The sequence below is a fragment of the Melanostigma gelatinosum genome (assembly GCF_949748355.1).
Source record: "Melanostigma gelatinosum genome assembly, chromosome: 21".
Classification (NCBI taxonomy): Eukaryota; Metazoa; Chordata; class Actinopteri; order Perciformes; family Zoarcidae; genus Melanostigma; species Melanostigma gelatinosum.
In genome coordinates this window covers 20,061,153-20,089,084 of record NC_136654.1, presented here as the reverse complement: position 1 = coordinate 20,089,084, position 27,932 = coordinate 20,061,153, and the positions used below count along the sequence as shown (strand labels likewise).

At 41.1% G+C, this 27,932-nt stretch overlaps 2 protein-coding genes across 3 annotated transcripts; one reads left to right on the top strand and one right to left on the bottom strand.

Moving 5' to 3' along the window:
- Positions 1 to 104: 104 nt before the first annotated feature.
- Positions 105 to 19,649, top strand: nrap (nebulin-related anchoring protein). Of its 2 annotated transcripts, none has more exons than XM_079292816.1 (41): positions 105 to 378; positions 851 to 945; positions 1,086 to 1,173; positions 2,217 to 2,333; positions 3,215 to 3,322; positions 3,478 to 3,585; positions 3,713 to 3,808; positions 3,976 to 4,083; positions 4,167 to 4,274; positions 4,367 to 4,474; positions 4,887 to 5,003; positions 6,015 to 6,119; positions 6,300 to 6,407; positions 6,728 to 6,832; positions 7,002 to 7,100; positions 7,237 to 7,341; positions 7,619 to 7,726; positions 7,854 to 8,051; positions 8,157 to 8,261; positions 8,357 to 8,455; positions 8,541 to 8,645; positions 9,380 to 9,487; positions 9,663 to 9,820; positions 10,339 to 10,492; positions 10,583 to 10,687; positions 11,991 to 12,089; positions 12,316 to 12,420; positions 12,570 to 12,677; positions 12,890 to 13,003; positions 13,103 to 13,300; positions 13,480 to 13,584; positions 13,770 to 13,868; positions 13,957 to 14,061; positions 14,174 to 14,281; positions 14,533 to 14,838; positions 15,460 to 15,558; positions 15,699 to 15,803; positions 15,929 to 16,036; positions 16,488 to 16,799; positions 17,702 to 17,857; positions 17,991 to 19,649. In XM_079292816.1, the coding sequence occupies exons 1-41, from the start codon at positions 313 to 315 to the stop codon at positions 18,297 to 18,299; spliced, it is 5,217 nt and encodes a 1,738-aa protein (XP_079148942.1). In that variant the 5' UTR covers positions 105 to 312; the 3' UTR covers positions 18,300 to 19,649. The 2 variants fall into 2 exon arrangements, with proteins under 2 accessions (XP_079148942.1, XP_079148941.1); XM_079292815.1 differs by having other exon boundaries at positions 3,713 to 3,817.
- Positions 19,650 to 19,791: 142 nt separating this feature from the next.
- On the bottom strand, positions 19,792 to 27,115 carry LOC306794654 (hyaluronan-binding protein 2-like; the record flags this gene model as incomplete). Its single annotated transcript, XM_079292790.1, has 13 exons — positions 19,792 to 21,408; positions 21,510 to 21,655; positions 23,959 to 24,081; positions 24,206 to 24,348; positions 24,456 to 24,717; positions 24,853 to 24,944; positions 25,071 to 25,245; positions 25,335 to 25,451; positions 25,593 to 25,709; positions 26,398 to 26,466; positions 26,670 to 26,765; positions 26,861 to 26,888; positions 27,029 to 27,115. 13 exons carry the CDS (start codon positions 27,113 to 27,115, stop codon positions 21,250 to 21,252), a joined length of 1,614 nt encoding a protein of 537 aa, XP_079148916.1. The 3' UTR covers positions 19,792 to 21,249.
- Positions 27,116 to 27,932: the final 817 nt, after the last annotated feature.

The window sequence follows — 27,932 nt, the reverse complement described above, 5'->3', positions numbered from 1 at the left end:
TCTCTCTCTCTCTCTCTCTCTCTCTCTCTCTCTCTCTCCCTGCAGACAGACAGCTGGACTCAGCCAGTCTTCTAGCATGATGCATGGGGGGTTGGTCCATCGGGGGACATGGTGTCACGTAAGAGACAGGTTTAAAGGTTCACAGTCACTGCGCTAAGTTTACCACCACCAGAGATATACTACCAGTACTGTCCGGGAATCACTGCCAGTTCCTCCACTGTACTGTCGCCTGTCTGTCTGACCTGAACATTTCTCATCAGTTTTCTGATATTTTTTGCTGAAGGTTTTTTGGGGAAAGGACAAGCATTCACCATGCAGTCCTGTGCCAGGTGTGGGTTTGTGGTCTACCCGGCTGAGAAGATCAACTGCATTGACCAGGTAAGTCTGTCGTGTTTCTTTGGGCATTTAATCTTACAAATACATTTCAAAAGAGTCCAAACGGCTGTGAGAGTCAGTAATTACATCAAGGTATGGTACAAACTTTCCTCATGTCAAATACAACACGTGGCTTGGTGTGCAAACAGTGAATGTAACGAAATGCAGCTTCTGCCAATAAACTACTTTTTAAAAATACCTGTATACAGGTATACAGTTTATCATTCACATGAAAGATATATTTCAGAACAAGTCGGCGTGACCAGGTGACGATGCTGTGAATAATGTCGTTATTTTGGGCCTTGTTCAATGAAATCTGTTTTGTTGATTTGATGTTATCAGAAATGACCTGTCCAAGTTTTAAACTTCTTCTGTCTCCACATAATAAACTCGATTGAAATCTTATTTTCCAGATTCAAATTCAGTTTGAAGGACCTTCTAAATTATGAATGTGATTTGTCTTTTCCTCTGTCAGAACTGGCATAAAGGGTGTTTTCACTGTGACGTCTGTAAGACGGTGCTCACTGCCAATAACTTTGTCAGCCACATGAAGAGGCCATACTGCTCTGTGTAAGTATTACCAGTGTCACCTGATTATAAAAAGCTGATCACAAATCTATCTTCAGGGGACATTTGAGTGTGAAAATAGATTCCACGAACTCAAAATTGGTGATTCAAATGATGATTCAAAAGATTTATCTTCCATTCAGACACAATCCGAGGAACAACACATTCACCAGTGTCTATGCGACCCCCATCAACATCAACGCAAAGACGCAAAGCAAGGCGAGCAGTGAGGTGAGATGACGTCACATGCAAAAACACACGAGCAGCAACGTGAGACAAAACATGTCGGCCTTGATCTGAGTCAAGGTGCACGGTTGACATGCTGACATAAGTCACTGCCGATGCCATGAGTGAAATGAGCATTTATCTTTGGTTTGTCATGAGATTGCTATTCATAGTGGTCATTGTGTGCTGCTCGGAGTCCACGGTGACGGCAGCGGTGTGGAATGGACGGTGCTGCCCGGGGTTATTTCTGTTCCTGTGACGGAGGCGAGACAACCCCCCTCTGCTTAGCCCCCCCGCTTCATGCTCGGGGGGCTAAAATTATACGTCAGGAGTAAAAAAGCCTCACATCCCTTCTTCTCATCTGCCCTGCCACCTGTTCCCGTCTCTCTGTAGTTCATGCAATGTTCTTGTGCTTATATTAGCACTAAGCTAGCAAGCTCATCAGCTACTGCTCCATGTCACTACAGAGATATAGGACTATGGAGCTTGTCTTTTCATTGGTTCATTGGTTCGATACTTGACTTGTTTTCAGTAAGTTTCTGTGAGTCAGACTAAGAGTCCTCCTAGAAACCTATGTCTCATGTTTATTGTTCGCCCTTTAGCGATGATGCTTCAGAAATGTTCGTGCTGTCTCTTATCCCGGGCAATGCAGCTGTTCTAATATTAGTTTTGAACATTTTTTACAGCTTAAGGCTCGTTAGCAAACAGCTCAGAGTTTCATAACTCAGTGCTCCTCTCTGGATCTTTCTTGGCAGGTCCAGCTTCTTTTTAGTTATTAATAACAGCACACTCATTTTATCCCTTCACCGTGAAGAATGTGAGCTCAGGTTGTCGGGTTTAAGTTGGCAATGTAAGAATAGAGTGATGTTTGGCTCTGTGGATCTGAAGTCAGGGTGATATCACTGTATGCTGGTTTTCTTTTCATTATTTAGATTTTCATGCATTCAACGCCCAAAGTGGATGCTGTAAACACATGACTTATGTTTGCATGCGCAGATGAGTGCCATGTGGGCCTTGGCTTAATGCTTGTCGTCTGTGTGCACTTGCAGCTGAAGTATCGCGAAGATGGCGAGCGCTTCATGTCCACCTTCCACCATGACATGAGGTCCATGGAGCTGGAGAAGGCTCGCCGAGCCAGCCAGATGGCCGGCCAGATGAGCAGCCAGGTGAGCTCCTGGTAGAACTGGCCATTAGAGTTAGAGTTATTTCGAGTTGGAGTTATTTATTTTGCACAATTCAAACAACAACATTTAAAATAATCAAACACAACAGAAATAAATGAATGTCACAGTGCAGGAAGAGACAGAACGCCAACTTGGCTTATTTGAAGCCTCCACCGATATAATATTACAATTTTACAAAATGACAAAGAAAAAATAAAATATGCATAAGACATTACATTACAACAAAACAAAGAAAGAACGAAAATAAAAATAAATAATGTAATTGTGTCGAGTGTGAGTGAGCGTGTGTGTGTGTCTGCATGTGTAAAATAACAGCTAAAACAAGAAAGACATGAAAACTAATACATAAACAAACTGTTACAAAACAGCAATTAGATGTTCTTTTAGGCGTCTTTTAAAACATTTTACAGAGGGACATTCTTTTGTTCGGTGGGAAAAGTCATTCCATAGTTTGGTTCCCCTAAATCTTATTGAAAATTACACCCAGTTAAAGAGAGCTTCAGACTTAATTTGGATCTTTCCTGAAGCAAACAATCCTACTTCTCTTTTTGTTCCTTGTACTGTTGACCTTCTCTACAAACAGCAAAGTGATTGTGCTCAGTGATCCCAGGTCTAACTCCAAATAATCAACAATAAAATGTGATTATGTTGTGGGAATGTTGGAAACTGTGTCATTTCAGTGATCATGGAGGTAGTCAAGTAACTTGTGTTGTCAGGCGACATGTTGCCATCACTTCATAGAGGATAAGTCAAGCAGGGTTGTGTGGCTGCATTAAATAAGGTCCAACAGGCATGAAAGGTAAAGTGTTACATGTCCCGTGAATGGCTGGAAATGATCAAGTGTGTCTCCCATATCCAAACAGGCCTTTCAGTCTCAGTCTGAGTTCTCACAGCAGCAGACATGGTACTCAGGCATGGTGACCAACCAGGAGGTAGTAACGCTGTCTCAGGCCGAGAAGACCCTCAATGATGTGAGTACACTTTTTCTTCCTCAGGGAGACTTCCCTTTTTTATTTTTCAAACATGGTGTCTTTAAATAGATAACGGAGCACAGTTGCTAGTCGTGTCAATGGCTTTGCATTAATATTGGTGAAGTGTCTCGATTGATTTTGTGATTATTTGGCAGGTGAAGTACACAGAAGAATATGAGCAGTCAAAAGGCAAAGGAAGCTTCCCTGCTATGATAACACCGGGTTACCAGGCTGCTAAGACAGCCAATACTTTAGCCAGCAGCGTAAGTGAATTTCTTCGCTCATACTGTTCTTGACCAAAGAGCTTGTTTCATGCGTCTCTGCCAGTGGTTGTTTGAGTTTGACTTCATAATGAGCCAAATTAAGTTCTTTTGTTTTCTTGATTTGCAGCTGGAATATAAAAAAGGACACGAGGAGAGAGTTTCAAAATACACCACGTTTGTTGACCCCCCAGAGGTGCTTCTTGCCACGAAACAAGGACAAATTGTGAGCGATGTAAGCTTTAAACCTTTCATGATGACTTTATGATATCTTGGTGTGTTGTATCTCACTTTGGACGAAATGTCGCCAACAAGACCAGTTGAGTATAAGGCAGTTTGTCCTGCAGCCTTTAGTGTAGGTAAGTGCCTAACTCCCTGCTTTTCTTCCCCCAGTATGCCTACACAGAAGAGTACGAGCAGCAGAGAGGTAAAGGTAGCTTTCCTGCACATCTTACACCTGCATACCAGATGTCAAAGAAGGCCAGTGAGCAGGCCAGTGATGTAAGTAAAAACAATGTATGCACACCAACGCTCTGGCAGACCCCCCTGATAATCGGTTGTCAATGGATTTCATGTCCCACCAGATTAAGTATCGTCAGATCTATGAACAGGAGATCAAGGGTAAAGCCAGCGCTGAGGCAGCGATAGCTGAAGCGGTTCACGCCAGAGAAAATGCAGAGAACTTCAGCCAGGTATGGAAGTGACTCTTACTGTTTTATTAATATAGTTACTAAGAACTTCCTGTATCTTTTTGAATTACAAATGAGCTGTCTTCTGTTTCCAGATCGCCTACACCGAGCAGTATGAGAAGCAACGAGGCAAAGGCAGTTTCCCTGCCATGATCACTCCTGGTTATCATCTTGCAAAGAAGGCTCAGGAAAATGCTAGCAATGTGAGTATCAACCTGACGAACAAACGAACATAGTGCAGCGCTTAGCTGCAAACACTGCAGAATATGTTTGATGAAGATACAGAAAGCCCTTCTTTAGACTTCACTACATCTTGCGTCTAACACTAAAGTAGTTGGACGGTTGGTCTGTCTGTTGTTTGACCATGTGACCTGGTTGTAAATGCTGTGAAAACATAACAGAGTGTGGAGTGTGAGAGTTTCAGCTTCGTCCGACATTTGGCCTTGTCATCACTCATAGATGAGGACAATATGAAAGCCTCGCCATGTCGTCATTCTTAAAACTCTCCTCACCGACTAAATTAGACTCTGTGTGTGTGTGTGTTTGTGTGTGTGTGTGTGAAACACAACATGTTGTCCTCCTATATGCACTCAATCATCTTTTATCCCTTTGCAGCTGAAATACAGGAAGGACTTAGGCAAGATGAAGGGCACCTCGCACTTCCATAGCCTGACGTCTGAGGACAACCTTGCCCTAATGAACGCCCGCAAGATCAACAAGACAGTCAGTGAGGTGAGCTCGTTTGTGATCGATCATCAGGCGTTCAAGGCAAAGATCGGACCTTCATTTATGTAGTACTTTTGAATTTGATCTTATTTTTAGCTCGATAAGAAAGCATTTCCAGGTAAACATGTTGCTACGCAGTGCATGTGTGTGTTTAAGAGCTTGAAATATTGGATATACTGTGTCAGTTCCCAGCAGACATAGAGACACCCAACTTGCATTTTCGGCATCTCTGACATGCCTGTCCGGTGTGGTTACAGCTTAGCTCCAAGGCCACGGGACATCCCGTCAAACTACTATTACCTCACACAGCAAAACAGTGCATCGCTCTTGAGCAACTATTCCGAGAACAATGACCTGATTGAATACTTAAAGGTGACAAAGGTCTGCCTGTGTTGTATTTGAGTGGTAACGGATTAAAGGTTTGTCTCAGTGGCTCTTGGGTTATGACGTCAGTGATTGTGACTCATTTGCGGCAGGCACATTATATATAGGTGCCACAAAGGACAAGCTCTGACTGGTCAACGACAAAAAATACATTTGCTGAGAAAAATGTTTCAAAGAAGCTGCTGTCATTTTTCATTTTAAACCGTGATCTACGCAGCTATAATAAGAGACATGCTACACCTGACAATGTTTCGTACTGGGCTCTGTCAATTCTCCGTTCGATATAACTGGCTCAGTTATGCAACAGTTATAGTCAAAATGAATTCATTCAACTCACTCATCCATTTCAAATATTGTCTTACTACGACATTATATTATTTATTTCATGTTTCTGTAGGATTTCTGTTGCCTACTTTCTGTTTGCTTTTTGATTTCATCTTTGCTTGTTTTTTGTTTTTGTTGATTATTTGACTTTTGTTTTTGCTTCGAATGTTTACTGAGGTGAGATTCCACCTATAAGCCTCAAGGCTATTTAATAATAATAATAATAATAATAATTTATTTAGTTGTTGTGTTTCTGCTGCATTGTGTTATTATGCAAACCAAGATAAAAACCCTCATATTTTCTACCAGGTGGAGTATAAGAAGGACCTGGAGAACACCAAAGGTCACAGCATCAATTTCTGTGAGACGCCACAGTTTCAAAATGCTGCTAAAATCGCCAAGTTCACAAGTGATGTAAGTATGACAAGCAACATAATGCATTTCCCATTGTTGTTTTTGTAAATGTATAGATTACAAAACAAGTACACGTAAACCATAAAAATATCTATTTGGCCTCACTGTAAATGTCATAAGGACAAACATATGGACAATCCTGCATACCGATTTCTCTTAATCCCTCTATACTCTGAAAAGAACAAGTACAAAGAGAAGTACATCAGCGACATGAAGGGCCACTACGAAGACTCAGGAATCGATAAGAAGACCATGCATGCCATGAAAGCCAGGAAACTGGCTAGTGACGTAAGTCTTGTTTTTCATGCACTCATGATAGTACAGAAATTCAATTTATAGATTTATGCAAATGATCAACACCCTAAATTGGCTCTGCTTGGATCCAGTTTTGCTTTCGAGACCCATCATGACATATTGTATTTTAAACAGCTATTCACCTTCACCTGCTATCCTGTTTTTCTGACAAAAGAGCACAGACGTCAGTATTAGATGTATTACATAATCCATGGGCAGATGTTTACATTACCTAATGGTTGAATAATAAAACATGAATTAGAATACCTGCTCTGCCAGTTATATCACTGACATGGTCTTCTTGTAAATTCCAGATTTCTTATAAACAAGGCTGTGAACAGGAGCAGGGTGAATACAACTACCCAGTCACGCTCACACCAGGCTACCAAAGCCAACGGAAACTGGACCCACTAAAAGATGTGAGTTTTCTCAAATTCAATCCCAAAATGTCTTTCTTTTAGCTACATACAATTTACATTGGAATTACAATGAAAAACATGACAATTGTTAAACTATTTTTACAGTCAGGTGGATCATCTTATGTGCTTCATTCATCATTTGTATAAATTGTTTCCTGTACGACTGCAGAAGAACTACAGGCAGCACATCGACCAGGTCAAGTACAGCCAGGCAACAGACACACCTGAGATTGTGTTAGCAAGGAAAAACGCTCAGCTGGTCAGCAATGTAAGTAAACTGCATTATAACAACACTCACTGCCAAGGCTTGATAAAAACACAGCCACCTCATCAGCACCTTTCAGCTGCAGACTGAGCTCTGAGCTGACGGTCGAGTTTGAACCTGCGATTCATGTGTCTTTTAGCAAAACTACAAAAAAGGCTACGAAAAGACCAAACATCAGTACACGCTGTCCCAGGACCTGCCCCAAATCAAAGCGGCCAAAGCCAATGCTGCCTTGTGCAGTGATGTAAGTTCACACATACTTTGCATGCATGTACACTCATTCACATGGTGGCAGAAAATCATTTCTCATTCTTCAAGTGATCAATTTAATTGTATTACTAAATGTCATGAGTGTCAAAGCAGCTCAGGCTTCCCGTGACCTCGCCAGTGACGTAAGCAAACACACACTCTTGTCTTCTGCAAGGAGATGCAATATAAAGTTCATGCCTGAGAAGAACGTGGGTTCAACAAAAATGTAACAGCTGGCAAATGAAATGAAGTCCCATGTGCATGTGTTTCAGATCAAATACAAAGAGACCTACATGAAGAACAGGGAAAAGGCAGTGGGCTTCAACACGAGCGACTCCAAGACTCTGCACTGTCTTCAAGTGGCCAAGATGAGCAGTAACGTAAGCAGACGTCACTTTGATCATTATTTACAGGCATTAAAATGCATTTTCTTCACACATATAACGCTTTTTGCAGCTGCAGCATACGTGCTGACTCAAAATGTATTATTAATCGTTCCCACTTCAGATTGAGTACAAGAAGGGCTCCAAAGAGAGCCAGTCCCAGTACAGCCTTCCTCTGGACATGATCAACCTGAGCCACGCCAAAAAGGCTCAGGCCCTGGCCAGCGACCTGGAGTATCGCACCAAGCTGCACGACTACACCGTCGTGCCTGATGACATCAAGGTCCAGCAGGCCAAAAAGGCTTATTCCTTGCAAAGCGAGGTGAGAGACGGGAGAAAGGAATGAGACCTAGTCTGCTATTCAGATGGTAAATGCTGTAGAAAAACAACTCCTCTGGTTAATGCCTCTTTTTCGGTTGCTCAACAGAACCAGTATCGTTCAGACCTGAACTGGATGAAAGGAGTGGGCTGGGACACAGAAGGATGTCTGAACATTATCCAGGCCAAGAAAGCTGGAGATCTGCTTAGTGATGTCAGTAATTGTGTGTTTGCGTGTGTGTGTGCATCTTTCAGTTTGTTAATTAACTTACGAACACTGTTTATTTACTGTACTCTGCTGCCTCACAGACTAAATACCGGCAGAAGGCAGACAGCATCAGGTTCACCCACGTGGCGAATGATCTCTCCATCGAACACGCCAAGAAGAGCCAGGAGCTGCAGAGCGACGTAGGGTCTTCACTTCAACTGTAATCGTATACATTTAAATTGAATGCACTCTTTTATGATATGTCTACATGTGTTTGATTTTCAGCTGGTGTACAAAGCCGACAAAGAGCAGATAATACACCAGTACACCATGTCAAATGATGAGCCCCTCTTCAGACAAGCAAAGGCAAACGCTAACCTTCTCAGTGCGGTACGTTTAGTGACGTTCATCACAATGAGCTATGATAACACTGGAGGCAGTTACAACGAAATAAATGAATTGTTCCGATTATCGACTTAAATATTTGTTTTCTAACATCTCTTATCTTTGTAATGTATTTCATTGAATTGATCACACATTGCATACTTATTCCATCCATGCAGCCTCATAATATATATATCTTATTTTGTATGAAGTATTGGACATAATCATTTTTTATTATTTTTATAATTTTTTTATGATGATGATGATGGTCTGGTATACCTCAATAATGGCTTTGCAAAATTTAGACTGGATTTGTTTTTTATGAGAATCCGGTAATTCTTTTTGATCAGTGCACTTTAACTTTTACCGTGCTGCTCATGTCATTGATATCTTCTGTTTATTGTGTAAACATGATGAAGATCATGACCCTTTACTTTAATTGTGGCTGGTCAACAGTTAAATCAGACAGTTGTGACTCAGAGACCTCACTGCTGGTTCAACATGTCATGTGTCTTATCTATGAGCTTCAACACTCTTTCATTTATGTACTGTTCCCATCATGCACCAAATAAAGTTGATTATTCAAGGACTTAGTCCATTAATAAGAAATTAAGAAAGAAAATCAACTGAATCCTAATTGATTTGATGCACTTAAACTGCCTCACTTAATTAGACCCACATAACCTGTCTGTCTGTCTGCCTGTATGAAGTACTCTAGATTTTTACTTTTTATTTTTCAGAAAGTGTACAAGAGCAAATGGGAGAAGCAGAGGGAAAAGGGCTTCGAGCTGCGTTTGGACTCTCTCTCTATACTCACCGCTAAAGCCAAAAGAGACCTGGCCAGTGATGTGAGTTATTCTAAAAACAGTCTGCACCCTTAAGGTTGGCTTGATGAGAAAAGTATTATGTGCAATAATGTTGCAATACATGTCAACTTGAATAGGTGCAGATTTGTACATGCCTGTAAAACAAAGAAGCTGATTCAAAGACTGGCTTTTTGAAAAATCCACGACTGTCTTGCAGGTCAAATACAAGGAGAAGCATGAGAAAAACAAAGGCAAGGTGATTGGCATGAAGTCCGTCAGCGATGACTCTCAGATGGCTCACTCCGCTCTGGCTACTAAACTACAGAGTGGCCGCTATTACAAGAAGGACTATGAGGACACTAAGGCCAAAAACAGGTGAGGCTCTAGGCCAGACCTTGATGGAGCATTTTTAACGCTTGTCTCCACTCTTGGTCCATCAGACCCAGATTTAACTGATCAGGGATACCTTCACACCCGAGACTGTAGTTCAATTGTTGTTGTTAAATCACTGAGTGCCGTGATGATTTTAGGAGGTCTAAAATTCATATTAGAGGTACGGTTTGTAGACTTTTCTTAAAATATAGATCCAATGGTTGGATCTGCATTATTAGCAAACTCATCAGCATTGAACATTTCTGACATTGCAGCCAATAACGTGCCTTACGGTCATGCCAGCAGTCATTTTGACTCCTTTCAAAATGTTACAAGCTTTGACTTAAATTCAAGATTTGCTGAGCCAAAAGACCCCTTGTTAAAGTCCAATGCAAGATTAAATGCTGTAGTAAGCTTCTTTTTAAGTGGGAATGACCTCAAATGACCAGAGAGCACTGCTTCAGCATAAAACCACGAGAACTGGCCTTACATCTTGTGTCATTCAAACTCTATCTACCCAGCGTTTATCTGGATATGCTGAACATCAGCCATGCAAAGAAGGCTCAGGGCCTGGCAACCGAGACCAACTACAGGACTTTCCTCCATGAGTATACGACTCTGCCAACTGACATGAACGTCGCCTGGGCCAAGAAGGCCTATGGACTACAGAGCGAGGTAAGTCTCATACAGCAACTTGTTTTATGCTGAAATGATTAATTCACTACAGGACTGTAAAAGGTGAAAGCTGTGTGTGTCTTTATTTAGAATCAGTACAGGTCAGATCTGAACTGGATGAAGGGCGTCGGCTGGGAGGCCGGAAAATCTCTGGATGTCCAGCAGGCAAAGAAAGCCGGAGACCTTCTCAGCGAGGTAACCTCCCACCCTATGACCCAGAATGCACTGCTGAAATCAGCTGCAGCTTAACCTATGAGGTTGTGGGTAATGTTAATTAAAAGAGAGAATTGTCCTCACGGGATGCTGTCCCACAGCAACAGTTTCCCTCCTTGACCTTTGTTCACATTTCATTTATTTCAGGAAATTATATTGGAAGTCAAATGTAATTCAAACCAAACCATGCAGTGTATAATTAACCGCACCGACGTGCTCTTTATAACTAGAGAGAACTACATTAGCACAGAGAGCATGAAAAAATGATATCCACGATTGTGTAACATGTGTCTGTAAGGCACATATCAAAGTGTACAGCTTAGGACAGAATACATTTAAAGAGTGGCGGACCAATCGTGTTCCGTGGAAACTTGGTTAAGTACGTGGACTCCACTCGGCTACAACAAGTGAGCAGCATGATCATAATAACTGAAGCTGTTGCATTTAATTAAAGATTCAACTTCACCAATTAGTGCACCCTCTTTCCTTGTTGCTTTCGCTTTACAAAATGAATTTGGTTTGAAGGTCCACATTGCTTCCAGTGCGTTGGTACATTGCTTTATTTGAATAAGGTATATCAGGAAAAGCAGGATGATTTGTGCCATCAAGACCTTCTGAGGGAAAGCTGTTGCACATCCCCCAGTAATGTCAAGTGTCCAGTTTCTTGTGCATTTGGAAACAGGGCGTTCATTACAGAAACTTCAAAGCTCTGATATCTTATCTGTTTATGAATCGTAATAATTTGAACAAATTTACGAGAAGTCAGACATTTTGAATCACTAACGATTCAAGAATCTGCTGGATTTCTATAGATGTTATGACCTATCAACATTATTAAACCTTTCTCATCCACCGACTCTTTTTATGAACGCGTCTTTGTAAATGCATGCAAATTGTGCTTAAAGATATTTCTGTGACACATCTAGTGCAGACTGGAAAACACCAGACTCTGTTCAAAACCTCTTCATAAGCAGCCAACTATTTTTAACCTCACTCCAACATTAGACCGTGAAACGACAGACAGAACATAAATAGAACAGAGCCTTGAGTTACTCCTGAGCAGACAGATATACGTATCATATATCTACTGTATATTTCTCTGTACAAATATGACCAGTTTCCTTTTGTTTTATTTTTGCCAGGTAGTTCATTTGTCAGTACACTTTTTTTGCGATGATATTGTGCCCTCTACTGTTCATCAAATGCATGTGCACGCATTGATTTTGAATGGCTTCATCTTACCATGACAACCTTTTGATATTCATCACAAATTTTTTTAATCTAGAAAAAGTACCGTCAGGGTGTGAGTGGTCTGAAGTATACCAGTGTTGAAGACACTCCAGAGATGGTCCAAGCCAAACTCAGCAACAAACTGGCTGTTGATGTAAGTTCAGCTGTCATTTGTTGAATGTACCAGATAACTAAAACAAAGTACATTTGATGCATTTGTGTCCCCTAGAATATTCAGATTTTAATGTATTTTTGTGATCTTGAACTTGGGGGCTTTGCCAAACATCTGCACTGATGGCCTCCCATAAGTACTGTAAATACAAAGTATACAAATAGAGGTGCATTGGATGCTCAGTAATACCTTTATTTCTCTTTTACAGAGGTTGTACAGGGAAAAGGGTGAAAACATGAAGCACAACTACACACTCAGCGGAGAGCTGCCTGAAATGGTTCAGGCCAAGCTCAATGCTATTAACCTCAGTGAGGTAAGATCACACTCACAAGAACTCTCACAGAGACACATGTGAAATCCATCAGACAGCCAATCAATGCACCCAGTCAGCTGACTGTGTGTGTGTGTGTGTGTGTGTGGCCTTTCATGTTGAACTGAGTTTATACATATGTGATTTTTCAGAGCCGTTACAAGGAATCTTGGAAAAAGATACGTGATGGCGGTTACAAGTTGCGTCTGGATGCCATACCTTTCCAGTCTGCCAAAGCGTCTACAGAGATCCTCAGTGATGTGAGCTTGCAACTTATTGTTATCGTGTCATAACATGTTTTAGTGTGGGCCTAAATACATATTTGTCTGCAGAGTTTACCGATTATTTTCCAACACACAAAGACGCGTTTTTAATTGCCATGACATTCTCAAACGAGAGAGCTTCAGACAACAGTAAAATATCCCGCAACTCATCTTACGAAAAGTAACAAGCGAATTATTTGTCATTTTAGCAAAAGTACAAAAAAGAATTTGAGAAGACCAAAGGGAAGATGATCGGACTGAAGGGACTGCAGGATGACATGAACATCGCTCACTCGGTCCATGCCAGCGCGCTGCAGAGCGATGTAAGTGCTTCTTAACTGCAACTCAGAAGATAAAACACAAATTCAAAATAATATGTTAAAATACAAACACCTCTCCTCTGTCCCTTTCAACCTCTCCAGCTTAAGTACAAGCAGGACTCTGCCAAGGAGCTCTCGAAGTTCCACCTGTCCATGGACATGCTGGAGGTCTCCCACGCTAAAAAGGCCCAGTCGCTGGTCAGCGATCAGGACTACAGGCTCAACCTGCATAAGTACGCCTCGTTCGCTGACGACATGAAGGTGAAGGCGGCCAAGAAAGCGTACGCTCTGCAGAGCGAGGTGAGACAGTTGCAACATTAATTAAACTGATGTTTCATTCATTTGGATAGCACAAATATATTTTTTTACAATACTTACAGTATTTCACTTGATTAAAATGTTGCACACTTAGCCTTCGTCTTGTTTGTTCCTGAAACATTTTAGGAGCAATAACTTTCATTTGTGTGTATTTGTCACAGAAAGTGTATCGCTCTGACCTGAACTACCTGCGTGGCGCAGCCTGGATTGCCACCGGGGCTCTGCAGATTGAAAGCTCCAAGAGGGCCACAGACCTCATTAGTGATGTAGGACAACTTCTTTTCAAAAAAATCTATCTTGCCTACATTGGGTCGAGATCTTACCGATCTACAGCATATAATTGTGAACATATCTTGCGTGCTGATACTCGTAGATATTTTCTTGATATTAACTGTTGAGTTACTTGTTAAGAATACTACAAACACTCACTTTGTTGTTTCTTCTGAAACAGACAAAGTACCGTCAGCAGCCGTACCACTTCAAGCACACCTCTGTCACGGACTCTCCGGATATCGTCCATGCCAAACTCAGTGGACAGATCACAAATGAGGTGGGACATTCAGCTTATTGCTTTAGTTCTGTTGCAGTTGTTGCCTGTTGTTTCAAGAGTACACAGCTCTTTTATGTTTCTCTCGCAGCGTTTGTACAGAGAGAAAGGGGGGAGTGACCAGCATAACTACACTATCACAGCTGAGAGACCAGAGATCATGCAAGCAAAGATCAATGCAGCCAACTTTAGTGAGGTACTACAACTTCCTGTGACCTGTGCACCATACAATATTCCGTGGACTTTTTTTTCACAGTGTGTGTAATTTTAAGGTTAATGATCATTGGTTGTTTGTCACTCTGCTCCAGATCAAGTACAGAGAGTCCTGGAACACTCTGAGGGCTCAGGGCTACAAACTCACCATGCAGGACATCCCCTTCCAGGCTGCCAAGAGCTCCACAGGCATCGCCAGTGAGGTAAGGGCAGACGAGACTCAAAAACATGAAGTCAATACATTTGACAAACATATCCACTGAAGTGCACCACATGCATATACCATATACCTATAATGCAACCGCATACAGCAGCACAACAAAGTACAGCCTTATAAAATGATCATAGAGTTGAATCAACAACCTTTAAAAATGTGCATTATAAGCTTCATAAAAGTAGGATTTATAACATTAAATTGCAGTAAACTACAGTTATTAGCTCTGTGTGTCTGCAGAACAAGTACAAACACGAACACCTGCTGGAAAAAGGGAAGCACATTGGGTCCAAAAGCGTCTCGGACGACCCGCTTCTCCTGCACTGCCAGCAGGCGGGCCGGCTGGCCAGCAACCAGGAGTACCGCAAGGACGCGCTGACGGCCAGCGGGCAGTACCACCTCACCCCAGACATGATTCACCTGGTGACGGCTAAGAATGCCCAGGCCCTCGCCAGCGAACAGGACTACAGGAAGAGACTGCATGCGTACACAGTGCTTCCCGATGACATGAAGTGGGCCAAAACGGCTTACGACCTGCAGAGTGAGGTGAGAGTGGTGGATGAGGAAATTACTGATGTGATTCAACTTGACTCAACTACATGAAAGGAGTGGCCTGGCACGGTGTGGGTGCGCCTCAGATGGAGTCGGCTAAGAAGGCTGGAGAACTTATAAGTGATGTGTGTAAATGTGACAAGTGGTAATATAGTCCACCATCACATACAGGGCTGTAGGCAGGATTCAGAAAATACAACCACGATTCCTCCAACACACGCCTCACTGACTTCATACCATTATGATCAGACAGAAAAAATATATCTTCATTTTTTCAGACTGCTGAAACATTTGTTTGTTTATTATTTTGTTGAGCTGAATCTTGTCTAATTATAAACCTAACTTTGAATTAAACTCAATGTAAGTTGCTAAATGGCCTTTCCTCTTTCGTATTTCTAACATTTTGGTGATAGATTTGACTTCTGGAACCCAATGTAACTGAGAATTGTAATGCACTTTACTTTTTCACAGACCACATTGATTTTTTGTAGAAGTTCAAGGAATCTAGCCTACATTACATTTCACTTTAAACATGACCGATTACACACGGAGAGACTAAGTCTCAGCCGTCTGTATTCCCTGCTGTTAAAGTGTGTGTGGTCTTCCTTCATGCAGAAGAAGTATCGTCAGCTGCCAGACAGCCTAAAGTTCACCTCGGTGACTGACTCTCCTGATATTCTCCACGCTAAGACGAGCTATCAACATTGCAGTGAGGTGGGTTGAAAAGATAATCATACTCACAAAATAATACAAAATCTCCTTCTACCTTTCTGTTGTTTTTACTGTTAACTCCTCGATAATTGTGGGTGTTGTGCAGTGAATGTTTATATCGCTCTCATGTCTCTACACTACAGAGGCTTTACAAATCTGGAAAGAATGATGACATGCACAAGTACACTTTACACTCGGATGATCCAGACTTCGTCAGAGCCAAGATGAATGCCCAGCAGATTAGTGATGTAAGGCACACCTCAGATACTTTCTCACAAAATCCGAAATGCGAGCAAATGATTTTAAATCCACATCAAAAGATGCCAGTATGACTTTGTGACGTTTTTATCTCCAAAATTCTTCTTCCGTGAAGAAAGTTTACAAGGCGTCTGGAGAGCAGGTGAAGACAGCGGGCCATGACCTGAGGCTGGATGCGATTCCCTTCCAAACGGCCAAGGCCTCCAGAGACATTGCCAGCGATGTGAGTTCATGTGATAATGCAGTTTGTGAAAAGATTTGACTCAATTCAGACTTTCCTGAAGCACATATTAGGATTGATTAGCAGCTCTTACTGTCTATGCACCTTTTTGTTATTTGAAAGTGCATTATAATGTGGTGAAAACACAGTTAATCTTTAATTTTCACCTTCTACTAAGAGCTTTATTTATCTACAGCCATTCTCAAGCTTGTATGTGTACAGTCACCTTTTATATCGCAGCACAAACATGATTTACTTCAGAGGTTGGAAAGTTTAGCTCATGCATTCTGGATGTAGCATCAGCATAATCAATATATTAAACACATTTTAAGGCACATCATTCAGGAGTTGCTCTATGTGATCCCTTATCCATACAACTAAATTGAGTTACAACTTAAATGATGCTGTAAAAGTGGTATTCAAATTGAAAACTGTATCTTTCTGCCTCCCACAGTTCCGCTACAGGGAGTCTCACCTGAAGGAGAAGGGCCAGCAGGTGGGGCTGCGCTGTGTGGAGGACGACCCTAAGATGGTGCACTCCCTGGCAGCCAGCAAACTCCAGAGCAACCTGGAGTACAAACGCCAGTCCAAGGAGGACCGGGGCCACTACAAAATGCATGCCGATCAGCCCGAGTTCCTGCAGGCCAAAAAGAGTCAGGCTCAGGCTAGTGACCTCACCTACCGCAGCAAGCTCCACGACTACACCTGTGACAACGAGCAACTCAATGTCAAGCATGCCAAGCAGGCCTACAAGCTGCAGAGTGATGTGAGTCACACTCCATGTGTAGAGTTCATTGTAAAACGTTTTTTTTTAAGTGGCTTTGATACAGCCAGTGTCATCATTTAATTCACATTTATTCACTATGTATATGAGACACTACAGATTTCTATTAATCATGCAATTTTATGGAGAACAACTGCACTGAGGAGAGCCGAGACCCCTGCCTCTATGTGGCATTGACTTTATGGTAATTTGATTAATTACAAACTAATTGTTGGAATGCTGTTTTTGCGATTTCAGTTTTCAGCATTCCAACGCATTTTCAGCAGGAAATGCTTTTTCTAGTTTTTTACTATTCACCCCTAAAGAAAAATTAGAAACTGAAATGATAAGGTCCCTAAAGTTTCAGTTTTAGCCAATCCTGATGTCCTCATAAAGCAGCCCCGGATACTTCAATACCATATAATTCAGAGGATTTTATGCTTACATGGTGCATATCTGTTCAGCATCTACAACCACTCTCATGTGTGTCCTTTTTCAGTGGACAGCCCCAAATGGCGAAAAGACAAAGTGAGCGACTAGCAGATGAACACAGTGGAGCATTTAACAGCTAAATAACCAGATACATGAATGCCCGTCAGGAGTTGGTGGAGACCAAAAGCAGAGATATGAGCAGAGTGAATATAGGACATATTCATCAGGAGGCCAGAAACACACCTCCATGGTGAATGCGAATGTTGCTCGAAATCAAAGGCAAATAGGCAATTGTTTCTTTGCTGTATGCCACAGACTAACTGACGTACAGTAAACCTTGGGCAGTGTAGTATTCATGTGTAATGCTGGTTGGTTTTGGAGATCACTTTCATTTTAAATATCGAGAGGGTCCTGTAGGCCTATTTCAACAAATTAGATTCCTAAAATATCAATGTTGCTTCCTTTTGTTACAGGTGAACTACAAGTCAGACCTGAACTCAACCAGAGGAGTTGGCTGGACCCCTCCCGGCTCCCATAAGGTCGAGCTGGCCCGCCGGGCTGCAGAGCTGGGGCTGGCTAAGGGAGTCACCACTGATGAGGCTATTGCAAATTATCAGCACATGATGATGGTGAGGGAACATGAAATCTAGTAATTTAGTACAAATAAACTTTTTCTATATGGAATAAACAATTAACGGACAATAAAGTGCGCATGTCCTTTAAAAATGATCCTATTAACTTTCTCCACTCCCCTTCTTTCAGATATATCGCCAGCAGCAGATGGAGCAGCAGCAGCAGCAGCAGCACCAGACTTCACAGCAGGTGGAGACCAGCGAGGAGACCAAACAAGGCGTCAACATGGACGCCATGGAGGTCCTTCACGTCAAGAGGAAAAAGACCATCCAGACCGTCCAGAAAAAGTCCACCAGCACCACCTCGTCCTCGTTTAAATCCATGGAGAAGAAATCCAGCACCACCTCCTCCTCCTCCTCCTCCTCCTCATCGGCTGTCCTCCAGAACACAGTGAAGACATCTATGTCTAGTAAAGCTGCTGCGATAAAAGAAGAGTGAGTAAACTCAGATGAGTTTTTATAGACGATAGTGTTTTGAGATGGCCACTTTCAGAAAGTGTGGTTAACTTTACAAGTGGTATTTGTGGTATCTACTTTGACGAAATGATTGTTGTGACTCTGTAGTTTTTCTGAGGGTATTACGCATGTTGAATCAGGACAGGACTTGTCAAGTTAAAAGCATTGTCAATGTATGTGGTGAGCAAAAAAGGAATTCAGAAAGAAACTGTATTCGTCAGATTGAAAGCAAGTTATTTTTTGTCGTTTTTTAAAAACATAAATGGTTTTAAATTACCTCTAAAGAACCATGTTCAACACCAGTTCAAGGTAAACATCACGAATGCCGAAACAGATTTGAGTGTTTTCAGGACAAAAGTGATGCTGTGTGAAATATGAAAGTTTGAATTCTGTACATCAAATGTGTTTAGAAGATATGTAGCTGGCCTAGCTCTAGTGCCAGAGGATTTTTTTCGTCATTTTTTATTTCATCTTTAGAGATGAACACAGGCTGTGAGTTGAAAGGAACAAGGCTCAAACCTTGTTGCAGCCTTGCAAACAAAATGCAGTTTTCTTCCGAGGTCTGCTAATCTAGTGCACTTTGAGCTAGGCTCAGTGAGAAATAAGTAAAGGACTCCTGAAATGATGTGTGATCTACATTTTGTCTGGCAGGTTCAGCTTTTTGAGTTTGTATCGATGCCCCTTTTTAACTCAAAGCTGGGCTGGGAGTAAATATTTGGTTTTATTGCTGATAAAATAAACTTTTCAAGGCAAACTGAGCTTTAGTCTGTTTTTTTACCTCAAACAATAGAGTTTATGGCAAACCGCACAGTTATTACAGATAACTAGGATTGGTCGATCACTTGTTCAAGTCTCTATGTCACATGTAGCACACTAATGATAAATACAAATTCATCCTTGAGTGGTACTGCTAAAGCATTCAAATGCAACATACTCAAAGCTCATGATGACAGTTTTATGCAAGAAACACTGCATACAATACGGTGGAGTAAATATTGACTGCCATTATGTTCAGAATTGTAATGTCATTTCCTGTTTGTTTATCTTTAAATTACACTGGGCCAGAAAACACACTTGCAGCTCCGTCTATTGTTGTAGAACTGTTATCGCAGAACAATTATACAAGGCTGCCAATGGGCATGGGCAGAGAAAATGTCTCTTTCACATGGTGCAACCCTTCAATCTCTACAGGTAGAAGACCTTTTATTCGCAGAAATGGTTGGTGACCATGAACCATGAGGCATGGCTGCACAGTGGAAGTATGAAGCAAAGAACAGTTTATTACCAGTGTACTACACTTGTCCTACTCCTCGTCCAGTCAACCCACAAATGAAACCTCCAATTTGTATTCATTCATTTTATAACCACATAACATTTCAAAAGTGCTGGGATAGAGGTTAGAGGGTCACGAATATACAATATGACATAATCTGCGGAGAGAGATATTATATGAGATTCTCGCTTTCTGCTAGCGTCTCCATACTAATTGCAAAAAGTAATAAGGATAAGGGACAACCTTGTCTAGTTCCCCTTTTCAAATGTATACCCATTCACTCAAACTCTTGATTGAGGTCCAGAACACAATACTTTAACCCAATGAATAAAATCTGAATAAAACTGTTCTATCAAATGCATTCTCAGCCTCTAAACTGAGCAGCATTGGAGATTTCTGTATATTGCCTTCTGCATTCGTTTTTTTTATCAAAGATTCTTAAATATGCAAACTAAACTGTGTGAAAAAAACAAATGTTTATCCATTGTAATAACCTGCATACATATTATTCGACAGTTCAATATAAAATCTGTCACTCGAATAAAGGTTGGTGTTGTAAATTAGGCAAATTGCATGTATTTTGGGAGTGTCACTTGGTATTGCCTTTCTGAAAGATGTACTAAAAAAACTTGAGAGTAGTTTAAACAACCTCTGCAAGAAAACCAATAAATGTTTCAGTTAGGGGATTAATGTCTCTTTCTACCAGGGCTTACTAAAGCATTGTTTGGGCTGGCAGTAAGAGGTTTCATTCCTTTTATAATTATCTTTATTAACAGTTGCTGCAAGCATACTTAATGTTCTATAGCTACACTACTTAAGCAGTCTACCATTCTATAACAATACTTGCTGTCATTTCCCTTTTCTCAGTTGAACATCACAATTCCTGAGTTGATTGGAGGGTTATTCAGTTCACCTGTTGTGCAGGGTGTGGGGAATGTCTCCTACTTAAGAATTGAGAGCAGCTTGGTGCATTTCGTCTCTGGGCCAATCAGGGTGTGACGACGCCCTTTCTCTAGGGCTTAAGACAGGTGGGGAATTGGACACCTCTGACATTCTGATCCTTCTGTGACATAATGCATAGGAAATTAAATTTAAAAAAGAGGAAAGAAATTAAATAAAAATTAAAAATTAATTTAAATAATAATAATTACATTTCTGAAAACCATCTGGAGTGAATATTAAAGAACACCTTTCCTCTAGGTTACTTGCATCAGGACAGACCTTAGTGCTGTTTGTGCAAGAGTTTGTGCTTGCCTAACGATAACGGCAAAATATAGCCCCCTTTGATGAAACCCCCTTTGTACACATTCCTCATTATCAAAGAGTCATTTGTTTGTTGCTGAAGATACATTTAATATAATTCAAGAGCCATTTTTTCATTATCAAAGCTTTTTCATTGTAAAGATACTTGAGATTGTTTCTCAAAGTAAATGTTTCAGTATTATATGGTTGGGAACTTGTTAGGGTCCCTTCCCTATCAGCTGAAATCTTGGCAAATCACTACCGTCGCACCACAGTGAGGTGTACATGAGTTAAAACATGACAGCTTCTGAGGTAACGTGTCACAAGTTTGGCACTCTGGGCACGGAGGTCTCAGAACATTACAGAGTCAGTGGCAGCATGTCAGAAATTCTCATATACATTATGGGAACATGTTTCCTTATGAGAGTAAATGACGAGTGATCCAGTCAACAAATCTGCCGACGTTGGCGTAGACACCAGGCTTGTTCTTGAAGCCGCAGCCTTCGCCCCAGCTCACAACACCAACAACATAGTGGGTCCCATTACGCGCACACACCAGAGGGCCACCAGAGTCACCCTGCAGCGACAGAGAGGAGTCATTATCTCTTTTCTTTATTCTCATGAATACAGTTACAAGAATATATAATATAGATGAATAAGAAATCACATCTCACAGACCTGGCAGGAGTCAACGCCTCCTCTTAGGTAGCCTGCACAGAACATGCTGTCGTCCAGAACGTCTCCGTAAACATGGGGAGCTTTACATTTCTCCTGGGCGATCAGGAGAACAGGAGCTTGCATCAGCTTGTTTGTACCAAACTTATCTGAGAAAAGACAGAGAGTCGAATCAAACTGACTGTATGTTCAAATGCATTGAATGACACCTTAATTAAGGGATATAGTTCGAGACAGAAACCACTTTTATGTCGTTAATGTGGGTGTACACTGCTTCAATTTTGTTTCCATGAACATTTTCCACAAATTTCTGCTTATTGTTTGCAAGGCAAGTTTATTTGTATAGCACATTTCAACAACAAGGTAATTCAAAGTGCTTCACATGAAACCATTAAAAGCATGAAGGCAAAAGTAAAGGAGATTTAAAACATACATTGTCCACGCATTTATCTTCAGCAGACTGGACTACTGTAACGGTGTGTTTACAGGTCTCTGTAAAAAGTCTGTCAGAAAGCTGCAGCTGATTCAGAACGCTGCAGCTCGAGTCCTCACTAAGACCAGGAGGGTGGATCACATCACCCCAGTTCTGATGTCTTTGCACTGGCTTCCTGTCCAACAAAGAATTGACTTTAAAATCCTGCTGTTGGTTTACAAAGCACTGAATGGTTTAGGGCCAAAATACATCTCTGATCTGCTGCTACCTTATGAACCATCCCGACCCCTCAGGTCGTCTGGGACCGGTCTACTTTCTGTTCCCAGAGTCAGAACTAAACATGGAGAAGCAGCGTTCAGTTTTTCTGCTCCACATATCTGGAACAAAGTCCCAGAAAGCTGCAGGTCTGCTGAGACCCTCAGCTCATTTAAATCACGATTGAAGACTTTTCTGTTTGCTGCTGCCTTTAATTGAACCACATTCAATTCATATATTAATCAATTTCCTGCATTTCTGCATTTTACTACTGCATTTTATTTCTTGCACTGTTTTTTAATGTTTTAATGAATGTTCTTAATTGTTTTTAAATCTCCTTTTCTTTTGCCTTATGTTTTGATGCTTTTAATGGTTTTATGTGAAGCACTTTGAATTACCTTGTTGTTGAAATGTGCTCTACAAATAAACTTGCCTTGCCTTGCCTTGAATCCATAACTAAACCTAGATTTCTTCGTCCTTGTTCGTCCTTGGTACCGAAAACAATTACTTCTGTTTTATCTTTGTTTAATTGAAGAAAATTCTGGCACATCCAGTTGTTGATTTGTTCAATGCAGTTACCCAGCCCTTGTATGGGATTATAGTCCCCTGGTGACATAGTTATGTCGATTTGTGTGTCGTCTGCATAATTATGATAACACACTTTGTTGTTTTCCATAATCTGAGCTAGTGGAAGCATGTAGATGTTGAACAGAAGAGGCCCCAGTATTGAACCTTGGGGAACACCACATGTCATTTTAGTCAGCTCTGATGTGTAATCAGCTACAGACACAAAGTATTCTCGGTCCTTCAAGTAGGATTCAAACCAGTTAAGTGCTGTGCCAGAGAGTCCCACCCAGATGTTTAGTCTTTCTAGGAGTATGGCATGGTCGACCGTGTCGAATGCAGCACTGAGATCCAGTTACACTAAGACTGAACTTCTGCCATTGTCTATGTTTACGTGGATGTCGTTGAAAACCTTAACAAGAGCAGTTTCAGTACTGTGGTGCTGTCGAAAGCCTGACATCAAAGCAGTTATTTATGGCCAAGAAGTTGGTCAGCTGGATTTGCAACAGTTTATATTCATAAAGTGCTTCATTTTAAATATCATGAATGTTGACAAATATTTCAGGTTCTGCATGCATGTTTGTCTTTTAAACTCAACACTTTATTATTGCTTGTCCTCTCATCAGATATGATCACATTATTCACCAGTAATCAAAACTAAATCTGATGCAATATAAAAATAGTTTTAAGGTCTCTGTGAAGCTGACTTTTATTTAGCTCCTGTGGCTATTAAGTATGTAATTTACTATTTATTTTTTCAGCAATTTGTTTTCAATCTGTTCAATGATACAGTGTTTCTTCGTTGTCATCAGTTTGTAAAAGAAAACTCTGGAAATAAAGTATTAATAATACAGCACTTGAAACCTAAAATGAACAAGCAGAAATACGTGACCCTGTTTGCCGATGTGAATGCGTGATATAGGCCGAGGTGAATTGGATGAATATCCATGAGCTGCCAAAGTCCAAAATATTTTTCATTTTATTGGTTTAATCGCATAACTGGTCTGTTTTTCTTTGTTCAAATCAAGTGTACTTTATTCATTTTGACTAAATATCAACTACTAATTTGCATAAACTGACCTTAACTTAAACTGATCATTATGTTATGACAGTTTTCCATGACAGACTGCATAACAGTTTGTTAAGCAGTCAGTAATAGACGGTGCCAATAAAAATGATACTTGCGTGTTTCAGTCACACCCCATCCTGAGATCACACACTCCGTCCCGCTGTTGAAGGGCTGGTTTGGTAGGCAGGCTGTCTTTACATAGCGGGTCTCTTTGGCACAGTACGGTCTGTCCATGACTTTCAGCTGAAGCATGGCTGCACAGGAGAAGCACAAAGCAAGGAACGATGCAGTACCAGTATACCAGTACATTTAACTTCCATTTTTACGTGGATACATTAAATAATTACATTTATATATGAAACTATCGTTGCACCTCACCAACATCATTATAAAGAGCGAACGGGGTCTCCTTGTAATCCTCATGCACGATGGCCTTCTCCACAGGAATGACCTGATCGTATATTTCATCCTTCTTTAAGTTCACTCCTCCCAGCACCACCTGCATTTCCACTCCACTTATACTGGACAAACAGCAAAAGAGTTAAATAAAGGTCAGGTGTGTGTCCATGTAATGAATTAATTCACATCTGAAACTACTTTTATCCATCAAATCAACACTGGAGCTTACATGCAGTGTGCAGCAGTCAGTACCCAGCAGGACTCGAGGAGGATGCCTCCACACATGTGGTTGAAGCGCCCTGAGGAGCCTTTGGATCTGGTCTGTACGGAAACCTGCCAAGGATTAGCCCCAGGAGGAGACTTCAACCCTCCAAAGATCCTGGAATGGTGGACAGGCTGCGGCCTCCCACACTGGGAGAACTGGGCAGCAGGGACGTCCGGCTTGGCTGGAGTCGGATCTATTTCATGAATGGTCGGTGGGGTGGCTGGAGCTGGGAGGATCAAAATTAGATATGTGGAGGCCAGGATCTTTCTGTGTGTGTGTGTGTGTGTGTGTGTGTGTGTGTGTGTGTGTGTGTGTGTGTGTGTGTGTGTGTATGTGTGTGTGTGTGTGTGTGTGTGTTTACCTCCGGAACATTTCCTAACTTTACAATATTCCCACTTCAGTGTGCCGTTATTGTTAATATAGCACCAGGGCTGATCATCTCCATCAGGGTTCCTTGAATACAGAGATTTTCAAACAGGTATTTAAAAGCTCAATAGCATTAAATTATACATTTAAAAAAAAGTTGCATGATAATAACATGAAGTACATGTGCAATATTTACACACGACAACTCCTCACCTGCAGTAATTGTGTGGTCCAATGCCATCAAAGCCTGGATACCCTTTGATGGGATCTAACACCCCTTTCTGCAGGATGAAATAGGAATTCCAGTCCAGACACTCTTCCCCTTCAACTGTCACACTCACCACGCCGCGGTAAAACTCTCCGTCCTCTTGGTAACAGTCGTTTGGTTCTAGGACAAAAAAATCATATATTTGTCTCGCCAAGTGATACATATGTGTGTTTTTTTTCTATTTAGGACAGAGAGAGAATTGTATTTACCAACTTCGCAGAACTTTCCACTATATCCACGAGGACAAGAACATTGGAAGGAGGAGCGTTTGGGAGCCTTCATGCAAGAGCCTCCATTCTGACAGGGATTGGGCCTGCAGCGAGAAGCTGTGAACACAGGCAAGAAAACCAGCTCATGATGTCCAGTGCAAAGGCATCAATGCAATATGACTTTGTGAGTGGAATATAATGAGAAATCTAAATCAATAACATGCTGCTCTATATTCCATTATGACATTCTAAACAGACCTTTAGTGCAGTTGGGTGGTTTGTATGGATGCTTGCACTTGCACTCGTAGAATGGAGCAGTAGATGTGACAACACAGCTTCCACGGCCACATTTCACGTTCTTGCAAACATCAGTCACTGAAAAACACACGGTGCATTCATTCATTTAGTTTACATTTAATACATGCAGATCTGCCATCACTGCATGATTGCTTTGTCTGTTTGTCAGCCTTCTAGTTTTACCTGTTTTCTGTAAAGCGATTTTATGTTGTGTGCTAACTTTCAGCTTAACAGTGTTTTGTATTGATTGTCTGCATTGTGTATTTCCTACTTCATATGATGCTTTGCGTTAGTTCATTCAGGACACGGATGTCATACACCTCAGCTGTTACAGACCACACTGCTAGCGAAGCTTCGCCTCCTCCACCCCAGCCTCCACCCCTTTTTAGTTCATCTTCTGGCAATGGTTCCAACGTATTTAAAAAACGTACTTCTGGCTCATTCCTGTAAACCCGTGGGGGTTATTGCTCGGTAGCTGCTGGCTAATCCGGGGAGCATCCAAAGAGCGGCGCCATCATGGCCAAGTTTAACTGTATTTCCATTTGTTGCAATAAATGGTTAAAATCTATGACGAGAGTGTTCCTGACTGAAGTCATATTTTTTTTCAATCCTCTACTAGGTAGCTTTAACTTAAAGCTGAAACAAAAGAAAAAAAGTAAAATCTGTGAAATGATTATTCTCCGAATGTATTAGGTTAGCCTTGAAGTGCAAAACATTGAATATTAATAATTAAGGCTCTCATATACTTGATCTCAGTCATACCTACATATGAAGCTCCCGTCAGCAGCTTGGTCACAGCTGCCGCCGTTCAAACATGGGTTTGGATCACAGTCACCTAAATGAAGACAGAAACACATCAAATGCTTGCCACAGTAAAGACCAAACATGAAGTCTCACCAGTTACCACAAAGAGCAATTGATTATGTCCAATCAGTTGATGTCTCGATCAATACATTGTGAGGCAGAAGGGATATCGGACTTAGTTAAACTACTGCATGCCTTCAGCATATACAGGCAATCAAACCAGACGTAACTTACCTGCGGCATCCATGAGTTCATATAACCAGTCATCTAGAGACAAATCAAAGTCTTCTGCCGGGATGTCGGTGGTGTAATCGTAATAATACTCATCAACTGTGAGGAAAAAAAGAGGCATTTAGGCATTCCAGTTACGAAAGACTGAGTCAAGTTTTAGTTTTACTGCAAAGTAAAATTTTAAGTGTTTTTACCACCAAAGTCATCTGTTTCTGGGATAACCTGGAACAAAATATAAACATTCATCAAGTTGACTCAGTTTTAAGTTTTGCATCGCTTCCAAAATATTAATTATTATAAAAAGGGAGATTCCATGATGTCTTAGACAAACTCATTTCATCCTGTGCTACATGCATACTTACATGCAAGTCCTGTCCGAGCGCACTGAGTGCACACAGTTGTAAGAGTAAAGCTTTGAAGCAGACCGTGTTGATGTAGACCCTGGCCATGATGGGACCAGTGAACGGCTATGGTACGCTTTTTGCACCGACTGTCCTAAATAATCCCTCACAAACACAGAGACTGGAAACACTCCACCGACCTGTTAATCATTAGTACGCCACATTGATTTTACAAGAGTTGCATGTTTTCTGATGCTGCTTTTTGACCATTGACCGTTTTCTGTTGAGGTCATCACAAGTAAAAGCAGTAAAGAACATAAGAATAGAAAGTGACAAGATGCTGATGCTAGACTGCACTGTGTAAAGTTCTCCCTCATGTCTTCTGGAGATAGTTTGTGGTTATTAGGTTTGATTTTTGTAAACATTACTGAGTGTTTTTTTCAATATGTAAGAAGGGAATTGCTTCGCTAAAGCAAGCAGCTGAAATTTTATCACAAAATCTGGTCTACATTTTTACAAATTCCTATTATGCTGCATCATACTGCACGACCATTAAAATGTGACAGTAATGCTACTGTAATTAAAGGGAGCATACTGGTGTTTTAGTTAATAGTTTTCCTTCTTAAAGAGAATATTAGTTTTTAGATAGTATAAATGTATTTTTGCTTTCTTCCAAGCAACCACTCTTTGTTTCGTGTTAACACAACAATGCATGGACATGAGCTTGCACAGATATGCAATGTATCACATTTGAACACCGTAAGCATGTTTTTCTTTGTAACATGTGCATTATTATTGCATGGTAAAACAGCTGAAAGTGTGCATTGATTTAAAAATCTATCTTTGTCAACTGCTGGCAGCTGACATGATTTTGTTATCTGTCATTGACAAACCTAAACCTGGAATGACCCTGATCTTGCACAAC

What these genes read in the sequence shown, in the direction of transcription:
- nrap (XM_079292815.1), top strand. Translation starts at nt 313, where the DNA reads ATGCAGTCCTGTGCCAGGTGTGGGTTTGTGGTCTACCCGGCTGAGAAG. An exon ending in CCGAGAAGACCCTCAATGAT is followed by an intron (nt 3,323 to 3,477) that starts GTGAGTACACTT and finishes ATTATTTGGCAG; the next exon opens with GTGAAGTACACAGAAGAATA. An exon ending in ATGCTGCCTTGTGCAGTGAT is followed by an intron (nt 7,342 to 7,618) that starts GTAAGTTCACAC and finishes CATGTGTTTCAG; the next exon opens with ATCAAATACAAAGAGACCTA.